Here is an 11023-nt window from a genome sequence, read left to right on the forward strand (position 1 = left end):
CCTGATTATGGTACCACAAAATTGTGGGGATCATTCTTCACTGGTACTGCAAATTTTAATACCTTATTCAGAGGGCATAGACCACCATAACATAGCATGTTGACCAGCATTATTTGCAAGGGCAATTGCTTGTACATGTACCAGTCAGATAACACAATAATCAGATACAATTGTAGTAGTTTACAGTCAACTATATTTTTTATTATGAATTATTATCTTGGAGGATTGTTCAACATATTTGGCAGCAAAAAGAACAACAAAAGTTATGCATTGAATTCAAAATGGTAGAGTGATCAAAGTGATGGGAGATCAAAGAATGCAAATGCGCAAAAGGTTAGCACACATGGGAGGACTTTTAGTGCCTTCATTAAAACTGAAATTTACACTTATATTTCAGGAACCATCAACACCACGAGAACAATATCTTGTGAAATAGAAGAATGAAGTTTTACTGATGATGGTTTAACAAGCTAATATGTTTATATTTTTTTATGATCGATTATGACACAAACACTTGCTGCTTCATTTAAAAATGCCAGAGTTTTATTGCAACTTCCTTCGAAAATCAACATAATAACGTAAAAGTCATTCTGACTTCTTTGTCAAAGTGTATTTGGTTGTCTGTATAAAGTATGTGGTATGATACCCAAGCTTTTATGTCTGAATAAACTTCTGTTTGATGCAGATTAACATGTGATTTACTGTTTTTGTATATTTTGCTTTTGTTATTAATTTATTGTTGCACAGTACCTACTACCAATAAATTAATTTATTGTTGCAGTACCTACTACTACCAATAAATTAAACAAATAAAACCATTCATTTGACATACTTATTAAAGCATAGGACAAAACTTAGCACACTTTTGTGGAACTCAGCTAGCAGAAACACAATATGTTTTAGTATGTGTATCAGAAGATCAGCATTGTCTGAATTAATAGCAACAACCCATCTGCGAATTAATAGCAACAACCCATCTGAAGTGTTTGCAGCACATAATTAACGGTATTTGGAATTTTAGATGAACCAGTTAAGTAGATTAAAATAATGCATAAATGCACTTAAAGGATTCTGTTTGTTATATTTCAAGCTATACTGATAACTTATTGCGGTAATAAAGTTTATTAAAACTGGCGACTACAAACGCTTCGGTCCCCATTTCAGTTTCAATCCGATTGAAACACGCCATGTAAATACGACGTTTTAGCGGATCGGATTTGAAATGCGTGTGACGTCACATCGAGTCGGATTGAATTCAAATCCAATCCGATCATGTAAACAGGGTAACTATGAGTTTAAAACTACGTCATCAAAACAATACATCCCCGCAGTTGTCAAAACGAGCGCAGACCGATTTCTCACCGGTCTGCAGACATAAGTGACAAATACCAGGTGCCAGCAATGCGTCAATTAAGCCCGGAATAAACGCGAGGCAATAACTAAAATACATCTGACTGGTTTGCAGACATCCCGGTTTATCAGTCTGTATTTTAAAAAAACTATGACAACCGCTTGGACCATCACCAACAGGCTTCTCCACGCTTATAGTGAGGAAAGATGGGACACCTTTTCAATCTATTTTTTCGTCGCATTTAGTGGTAAACAAAGAAGATTCAAATAAAAACCGTAGCTTTACGGCTTTCAAAGCCCGTTGTTAATTGTTTAAAACAGGATCAAGATATTTGAATATTATGTGCCAAAGGCGTCCCCTATTTTCCCATCTTACTATATAATTATATTTTACCCACTTTATAGTAGAAAGTTATTATTACATTATATGTTGCTAAAGATTTTTGCCGGAAAGAAATTGAAGAACATAAGAAGACTCTTAATGTGAATGAACCCCGAGATTATGTTGATGCTTTTCTTATTGAGATGAGAAATCATTCTCCTCGTGATTCTTGGTTTCATGTAAGTTTTTTCAACACAAGCTTTTGTCGTTGTCCAACAGAAGTCTTATATACATGATACACCATTACAAATTACAAAACTCATAACATCTTTTGGTCACATTTGATGCAATAAAGAACACAGCTATGTGTTAAAGTAGCCAGATGTCCCATACATCTATAATTTACTTATTAATCAAAGTACACACAATCTTTGTGAGGATCTTACTCAACCCACTGACCCGCCTTACCACGCTGTATTACATAGATGTGTGAATCCCCAAAAAAACTCCTTATTTTTTTAATTTACTTTAATAAATATCTTTGAAGTTACTAATAAATATTCAAAACGGTAGGATAGTACAAGTTTATGGTATCGCACAAAAACGATGTACAATATGCTGTTTTTCCGCACCCTACTCAAGTAACAGAGATCACAAAGCAGTCTTTATTTTGTGTGGGTAAGGTTTCCCGGTGTGGCACGCCATTGGTCCTTTACGATTTGTGCCAGGCTTGGCATACTACCCCAACACCTGGGGGTTCTATACCCCATCATAGACCTCAACAATTTTGAAACCTATACCACTTTCCCGAAAGTAAGCGATCACAAAATATATTACAGCAGCCATATTACATATATTCGCTATCTTAAACCACCATACACAGGAGGAGAACTTGGTCAACTGCCTTGTAGATATTTACACTGCAGGGACAGACGCACCAACTAACGTTATTCTATGGGCTATGGTCACACTCCTACACAAACCCAATCTCCAGCATCTTCTGTTTCACGAAATAAACAATAAAACAAGTAAGTTTAAAAATAGATATTGTAGGGTAAGGGAAAGATTGGACACATTTTCCTTATATTTTCTCGTCCCAGTTTTATAATTCTTTGAATATTGCACTTTTATATTCATTGAATGTTCTTGGTTTACTACCAAATGGGAAGAAAAAATAGAATGTAAAGATTTCTCATGTTCCCCAACCGTACTATATAAACATAGTTATACAATCGTATACTTACAATTGTAAAACAGCTTTGCTATACTTTAAAAATATTATCTCCCAAAGATATCCCTCTCTGTCCAGAGTATTATATGTTAAATGCAACAAAAAATGTAGATTCCAATGAAGACCTGAGCAACAGATGGCCATTACTGAAAGCTTTTATTCAAGAAAACTTTCGTTTTAACCCACCAGCACCCTTGAGCATTCCTCATCAAACTAATCAAGGTGTTAAACTTGACAAATACTTCATCCCAAAAGATACCATGGTTAGTTTCATTAACACTGGTGTTTCTCAATTAAGTTTGCCATTTGGGGAATAGATGGTACCTTAGCCTAGCTGTCAAGAAAAGATATGCCATGAATCGTTACCAGCAGTAAAAGCCCTTGTTGCTACCTTCGGGGAAGTGACATCAGGCCTTAACATCTGTTGAGGTTCATTTTGTGCGGTGGATAGCCTGGGTGTCGAGTTACTGGAAAACTCTGGCCTTAATCTCATGTGTCATGTTGTTTTACGCTGTAAAAGCTCACTCGCGCAGAATATAATAATACCCGACGCCGCTGCGTGGTGGTTAGCGCGCCTGCCTCTAACTCAGAATGGCTTCAAAGCTGGTCGTTGCTACCATTGTGGACGTATGTGTCTTTGGGCAAGACACTTATTTACAACTGCTCCAACCCAGAGGTCGCTAATGGTTTGTTCAATCTGTCAGCCATACACAGATCACAATCACCCACAAATTACATGTGTGGTAAATCGTGAGTGGGCACGAGGCGTACGAAACATATAACATCCTTGTGTACGAAAAATACGAAAACATAACCACTGACTTTTAAAGTTATTCATTTATGAACACATGCAACCTTATAAAAATAACTTTCTTTCAGATAATTTCGAACATATACGCAGTCAACCATGATCCAAAAATCTGGAAGAATCCGTACGAGTTCAACATTTATCGTCACATCGATACAGACGGAAAGTTTGTTCCTTCAACGAAAGTAATCGCGTTTGGAATCGGATGCAGATCGTGTCTTGGTGAGAAACTCGGTCGTCTTGAAATCTTCTACTTTCTTGCTAACATGATTAAGAGGTTTGAAATCCTTCCTGATCCCGGGAGCAAAGATCTTCCTCCAATTAACGAGGGAGGCAACAGCATTCTTCATTTGCCAATCCATTTTAAAGTTGTTTTCAAACCCCGAGAAAACGAAGATTATTTTTCACTATAAATTACACCATGAACCAATTATATAGTTAAGATTTAGGTTTGGCGACAAGACAAAACACAAACACATTACAGATAATCTTCTGGATAAAACAAATCGACAGCGAGTGTATTTAGAACAAAGTCTTTGTATAAGATATTAGGTGAAGCAAGTATAACGTCTATATAGTGTTAACGATTTATTTATGATATAGTGGGGTGGGGGGAGATGGGGCACCTTTAACACATAATTTTCAAATAGCCTGATCGTGTTTTAAAGAATTAACAACGGCCTGTGGAAGTCGTAAGGAAGCGGTTTCATAATTCTTTGAATGTTCTTTGTTTACTACCAAATGAAAAGAGAAAACAAAATAAAAATGTGTCCTATCTTCCCCCACCCTACTATATGATATAGTTTAGTCGGGGAAAATGGGCCACCTTTTCGTTCTATTTTCCTGCCCCATTTGGTAGTAAAAAAAGAACATTTAAATAATTACAAAACCGCATCCTTACGACTCCCATAGACTGTTGTTTAATTGTTTAACAGATCAGGATATTTAGATATTATGTGCTAAATAGGTCACGTCTTACCCCACAGTACTCTAACGCACGTCATTTGTGTTGAATCCCGAAATGGTGTAAATTGTTAAGGGTAATTTTATGTTTTATGCAACCCTACGAATATTTGCGCCACGTTGGACTGCTGGCTACCATTTTTTTGCCTGCAATATTTGCTCTTGAAGTTCAAACAGTATTCTATTTTTTGTATTTGTATAAATCTGGGCTTATTTCTCTGTATATATCTTTTAGTGACCCTTGTAATAATAATAAATTTTATTTGTGTCTTCGATTACGATTGTTGAAGATTGTTAAAACAAAAAAAAGTTATATAGTAGAGTGGGGTTAGACGGCACCCTTAGGCACACATTTCGCAATATTTCTCCATACTAGTCTAAGTAATATTTCCAAAACTCAAAATTCCTTGATCTTTTTTTGTCTTTCTTTTATTTCAAGTTAAAGCCATGTTGATCCCGGCCTATTTTCTCTATTTGTGTATAGTAGTGTGGGGGAAGATGGGACACGGGACACGGGACACTTCTTGGGTGATACCACGAATTAGTTTTTGGGTGATACCACGAACTAGTGCTATCATTCTTTTATTACTTATAAAAAAAACTAAAAAAAAAGATATTAATTTGATTCACCGATCATTTAAAATGAGCAGCTTATTAGGTGCCCTTTTCAACCATTGAAAACATGTTGTACTCATTTAACCACGGCCTATACTATACAGTTGTTCTGGTTGTTGTTATTTCGGTGGCTTTTTTCACATATATATCTTAATATAAATACAAGCATTTATACTTTTTTTATATTTTATGGATAAGGTCCTTGTCAAGGACCTAAAATTTAGGCCAGATTTGACTCAGAAAGACATCCGGGGCCCATTTAAGTCCTTCGTGCGACCGGTGCCGCGATCGCAGCCAGACGCGTATTATTGGCACCATTTTTTATCCTCGTGTGCTTACGAGTTACCACACTTCAACTTTGTGTATGATTGGTAGCTGGCTATTTGATATGGCTTCGCCGTCGAACATTGAACCTGGGACACTTCGGTTTCAATGCAGGCGCCTAAACTTAGACTAAATTTATACTTCAGTTTCTTGATTGAATTGAAACAATAATATATATTCCTAAATTTTAGTCCAATTTTTCATCAAGTACATAAGCATTACTATACTTATCTTCATCGGGTATGAAAATACGTTGTCTATTTTTGACGTTCGTCCGTCTACCAATCGACACGACTTCATACTTTTATAAATGCTATTACTGATGCTATTACTGATACACGTCACAAATGGTAACCAAAAGCGTTTGTTGGTTAGCTGTGGTTTTTTTTTATTGAGCTTAAACTCGACTGTTGTAGTAAAAGGGTAATTAATATTAGGCTAACTATTATAATACGTGTTCACTCAGTAAGTCTTTGCTCTCTTGTCATATAACAGCCGAGTAGCCTACAGCATATCACGAGTAATGCAAGATCCTGTAATGTATGATTTCCGGTATATCAAGAGAACAGCAACCTTTTCATTCTGACTTTGTGTGCAACTAACATTGAGTCATGAAGGTTATATTTGCTGGATATGTCAAAACCGGTACGCAGTCGATAAGAGAGGCGTTACAAATTCTGGGTTACTCCACTTTCGACTATTTTGACAACTTCTGGTACTTAGAGAAGGAATGGACAAAGATACTAACAGAGGGCGGCTCTGTAGACGACTTTTGAAAAACGTATGAAGGTGTTGATGCAGTAACTGGTGTTCCATGTAATCAATTTTGGAAGGAACTACATGAAGCCTTCCCTGAAGCAAAGGTCTGTATGGTTATTACTAGACGGCTAAACTGAATGAAAGTACTGCTGCAGTTATGTTGTCGCTTAAAATTTGTCCGTGTGCTGTGTTGTCGCTCGTGTGCTAAGTTGTGGCTTAAATTTTGTACGTGTGCATGCTATTGCGCGTGCGCTGCAATGTCGATACGCATGTGCAGAAGGTTAACTCAAATATTATGACAACCTGGACCAATTTGTATACACCCTCTGTTAAAGACAGTCTGTGAACAGCGTTTACAATCTAAAATGTAAGTTTTTAGTTTAAAGCCTACACAAATGCAAGTCAAGTGTATTACAATTTATAAGTTTTGATTTTGCTTTTCGGGATAGAACAATATACGACTTCCTGTGCATGCAAATTTCATGTCCGAAGAAAGGGCATATCTTATAATTCCAGACGTTAATAATACCATATTAATCGTTTATAGATTATATTTACAACGAAAGTCGAAAAAAAATGGTTGAACAGCGTAGGAAGACAGTGTGAAGACTTTGAAAAGGACTTCAGTTACATAATAATGCAGATTACGACGTGATCCGGGTGGCGATACTTTTGCTTATCGAACAAAATTCGTAAGTGGAATAATTGGAGAACGTATTGTAGTATTCATCTCTAATGGACAATTTATGAAACAGGTAACATTACACTGGGAACATGGAGAGATTGGCCATGGTCAAAATTTATAATGAGTCGAACGATTCTACTGAGACTTTTTAGAACACATAATCAAGACGTCATTTAGGTAGACAAGACAACTGTCATACTTTGCGAGCAGCGAATGTGGTAATGGGCAGACAGCATCCTTCAATGTTACATGCAATTTATTTATACACAGAATGCTCCGAGAGAAAATCTTTTACTTTTTCGCTTAAGTGACGGTTGGGGTCCACTTTGCGACTTCTTGGGTAAAACTGTTCCGGACACGCCCTTTCCTCACAAGAATAAGGATGCCAGTTATCTGCAAGACGCCAGAGATAGACACCCAGTTATGCAACGAATGGCGAAAGAAATGAAAATCACACTAACCGTGTTTATAGCGTTGGTTTTGTTTGTAGTTTTTTACTTTAATGTTTAATTGAGTTAACCAGTGTTGTGACTTCTTACATCTTTGACTGCATAACTTCATTCAAACTTTGGTTTAAAATCGAATTGTTGTTTAAACCTTTCTGTTGGCCATGTGTTGATATATAGTAGGGTGGGGAAATATGGGACACCTTTAGCACATAATTTCCAAAAAACAATTTATAACGGTCTGTGGGAGTCGTGAGGATACGGTTTTATAATAGTTTTTTTTTATGTTTACTACCAAATGTGGCGAGAAAATAAAAAAGAAAAGGTGTCCCATCTTACCCCACCCTACTATATCATAACAGAACTGAAATGATCATTTTCCAAAGTCTTTTAAAAGCTTCGCGCTTATTCACATGGTTACAAAGGTTTATATTTAGATATATTTATGGTACTTAAACTGGTTGTTTCAAATCCTACCCCAGAACCAATATAGTAGAGTGGGGTAAGACGGGACCATTTTCTTGTCCCATTTGTTAGGGAAAACAGAAAAAAGAATATATCACGGTTTTGGGCAGTTGCGCGTTCTACTCTTTTTTTTATTTCTGTGCCCAAAACCGTGATACATTTTTTTTCTATTCACGTAAGGACCGCCAATTCCGTCCCCATTTCGCTTGGTCTCCATTGTAAAAGATAGGCGCACATTAGTTAGGAGGTTTTAGTTGTTTATTTTAAAAACTACACTAACTATTCCAGTTTATTAGGCTAGTTTAGTTATTTAGTAGGTTAACGCTTACAGTTTAGTGCTTGTTTACGAAAATTCAATTATTTAATAAATTTAATTAAAAACGGTCTGTTGGAAATATATATATCTATTTGGAAATAGGTATTTTACCTATAAATTGAAATTGGGTCAAAAAAACAAAGAAAAACTACATAAAACGCCCTGGATTCCATTGACTACAATAGTAAACGGGAACGAGTCGCGAAAGAAGAGAGTGTATCACCTCTCTCTTTTACCGACATAAGAGATGCGCGTTTTTTTCTTTTTTATTTCTGGGATTTACCGTTACGCACTAATGATATTGATTTATTCCAATAGACTTAAGGCTTGGAGGTGATAGGATTAATACAACAGTAACAAAATTACTAATACATGACTTTTTCTTTCCGCTTGTAGATTTATTCTATTCAAAGTTTTAGGTGTTTACAAAATGAGTACATTCAAATATCAACCTGTTAAGCAATATGAAGAAATTGATTTTCGATCTCATTTTACATTCAGTGGGGACGAAAAACGGATTAAAAATACCTTTAAAACAGAAAGTACTCAAACTTGCTTTGATTGCATCTGCACCAGTTTCGTGAAGTTCTTTGTGTTTTTATTTTTTTTAGTTACTTTTCCAATTTCTGGATTCTTTTGTTTGAAAATTGCTCACCAGTATGAAAGAATCATCATATATCGACTTGGGAGACTCATTCCAATTAAAGGTCCCGGTGTTGTGCTGGTGTTGCCATGTATTGACCACTGGAAGAAAGTAGACATGAGAACAAAAGCATTTAATGTGCCACCCTCCAAGCTATGTACAAGTGATGGCTGCATCATCTCCATTGGAGCCATTGTTCATTTCAGTATTCAGGATCCTCGCTTAATGAGTTTGTCTGTTCAAAACATGAACCATTCTATTAGAGATGCTTCACAAGGCTGCATGATGAATTTGCTCTGCAAGAAAACTTACAACGACATAAAAACGAAGCGACAAGGTTTGTCATACGACCTACAAGTCGATATCAACCAGTCAGCAAAGGAATGGGGTTTAGCTGTAAGCAGGGTTGAATTATCTGACATTACTTTAATTATGGCTCCACAGAATAAAACACCAGCATTCATGCCAATGTATGGAGCCCCACCGCCTCCGGAAACAGGAGATGCATTCACAGGTTCGGGAGTGGATAATTTCGGGGGTATTGCTCAATTTGCAACGCAACTGTTCGCGCAAGTTGCCAATGCTCAATCTCAACAAGCAAATGATGCGGAACCACCAACCAGTTCAACAATGGACAACTTGCTTCGTGTTTTAAAAACTGCAGTGAATGAAGAACTTGTGCAAGAGGTTGATACACTTTATCAATTCAACATAACCGGTATACAAGATGGAAATTTTTTCGCTGATTTAAGAACAGGATCTGGTGTGGTTGGTTTGGGTGTATGCAGCGAGTCTCCTGATGTTACTTTTTCCCTATCTATGTCTACACTGCAAAAGATAATTGCAGGTTCGGTAACTCCATATAATGCTTATATAGGTGGCCAGCTTCATATGGATGGGGACACAGACAAAGCCATGAAACTTGAAAAAGTTGTGAAAGATATTAAAATATAAACTTATTTCGGAGTGAAATAGTGATTAAAGGTATTGCAAATTATGCTTCACTGTGCACTTTATAAATGAGTTGCTTGTTTTTTTACCTGTATACCTCTAAAACAGAATTTGGTAAATTGCTAAAACTCAAAACTATTGATGAATATTCTATCACTTTGTTCTTTAAATGAATAAAATGAGTTGTATATTTGTTATTTTTATAATGGAAACCGTGGGGGAAATTTATATTTTCAAATGCAATTTTGTTGGGTTTTATCCACTTACTAGTGATAGTTATTACTATTCATAATGAAGCAATTGACAAGTAAAACTTCAAAAATAATCTAAAAATTGTGGTTATTAATATGATCATGAAAGGCTATTTTTTATTGGCATAATAAATTTGAGAAATACAACATTCACTGTTTTCATTTGTTGCAAATGGCACTCCTGGCTCTTTGGTGAGCAGTTCTAGCATCATACCCATGTTAGGTGTTGGTTGTTTGTACTATTGTCAGTATGTGTCACCTGTTTTATCAATAAACACAGAGAAGTCCAACTGCTGTCTTTGTGTGTCCAAAATAGAGCAAAAGCGGTGACTTTTGCAGTGGTTTCAAAACGAACTTGTTAGGTGTTGTTTGTGTTTTCCTTTTGTGGGAAGGCGAAAAACAGCCTCTATTTACCTTACCAAACACCTTTTGAAAAAATATATAAATTTACCCGCATTAAAAGACTTGTCTTTCACGTAATAATGGGTTGGTCTACTCGATATTTCTTTGTCTCTGGTCATTATTAAACCCAGTGTTTCAGAAAAAAAACCCCGCATGGATAGATAACTGTCATCCATCAGTTTCACATACCATGTACAGTAACTAAATAATGTGCAACTATATTGTAAACTTTACTTTAAAATTAAATTGAGTCAAATATACAATTGTCTTTTCGGGCACATTGTATTGGCTGTTTTACACATAATAATTTAACAGACGTATATGTTTGCCATTATCACAATATATTCTACTTATTTCAAAATATTTAAATGAAGCTTTTCAAGAAATTTAATATGTGGTGAGCATAACATGATAAAGACATTTAAAAACAATTGTGAAAATTAGAATAGCTACATATATGTAGATTTGTACAAGATTCCCAGCAAACAGTCA

General features: G+C 35.9%; 2 protein-coding genes and 1 long non-coding RNA gene across 3 annotated transcripts; all 3 read left to right on the forward strand.

The window, feature by feature from the left end:
- Positions 1-1783: 1783 nt before the first annotated feature.
- LOC101243464 (cytochrome P450 1A1-like) lies at positions 1784-4141 on the forward strand. Its single transcript, XM_018816574.2, has 4 exons — positions 1784-1911; positions 2556-2700; positions 3015-3166; positions 3783-4141. Exons 1-4 carry the CDS (start codon positions 1876-1878, stop codon positions 4122-4124), a joined length of 675 nt encoding a protein of 224 aa, XP_018672119.2. The 5' UTR covers positions 1784-1875; the 3' UTR covers positions 4125-4141.
- Positions 4142-6094: 1953 nt separating this feature from the next.
- LOC108950589 lies at positions 6095-7694 on the forward strand. Its single transcript, XR_001975282.2, has 4 exons — positions 6095-6476; positions 6920-7064; positions 7128-7234; positions 7328-7694. It is a non-coding gene; the product is annotated as an uncharacterized LOC108950589 (long non-coding RNA).
- A 953-nt stretch (positions 7695-8647) lies between these two features.
- On the forward strand, positions 8648-11023 carry LOC100180817 (stomatin-like protein 1). Its single transcript, XM_002119578.5, has one exon. It carries the CDS (start codon positions 8715-8717, stop codon positions 9879-9881), a length of 1167 nt encoding a protein of 388 aa, XP_002119614.1. The 5' UTR covers positions 8648-8714; the 3' UTR covers positions 9882-11023.

Source organism: Ciona intestinalis, unplaced genomic scaffold (genome assembly GCF_000224145.3).
Source record: "Ciona intestinalis unplaced genomic scaffold, KH HT000321.1, whole genome shotgun sequence".
NCBI classification, from domain to species: Eukaryota; Metazoa; Chordata; class Ascidiacea; order Phlebobranchia; family Cionidae; genus Ciona; species Ciona intestinalis.

What these genes read in the sequence shown, in the direction of transcription:
- LOC101243464 (XM_018816574.2), top strand. Translation starts at nt 1,876, where the DNA reads ATGAGAAATCATTCTCCTCGTGATTCTTGGTTTCAT. An exon ending in CTCGTGATTCTTGGTTTCAT is followed by an intron (nt 1,912 to 2,555) that starts GTAAGTTTTTTC and finishes CACCATACACAG; the next exon opens with GAGGAGAACTTGGTCAACTG. An exon ending in TCATCCCAAAAGATACCATG is followed by an intron (nt 3,167 to 3,782) that starts GTTAGTTTCATT and finishes ACTTTCTTTCAG; the next exon opens with ATAATTTCGAACATATACGC.
- LOC100180817 (XM_002119578.5), top strand. Translation starts at nt 8,715, where the DNA reads ATGAGTACATTCAAATATCAACCTGTTAAGCAATATGAAGAAATTGAT.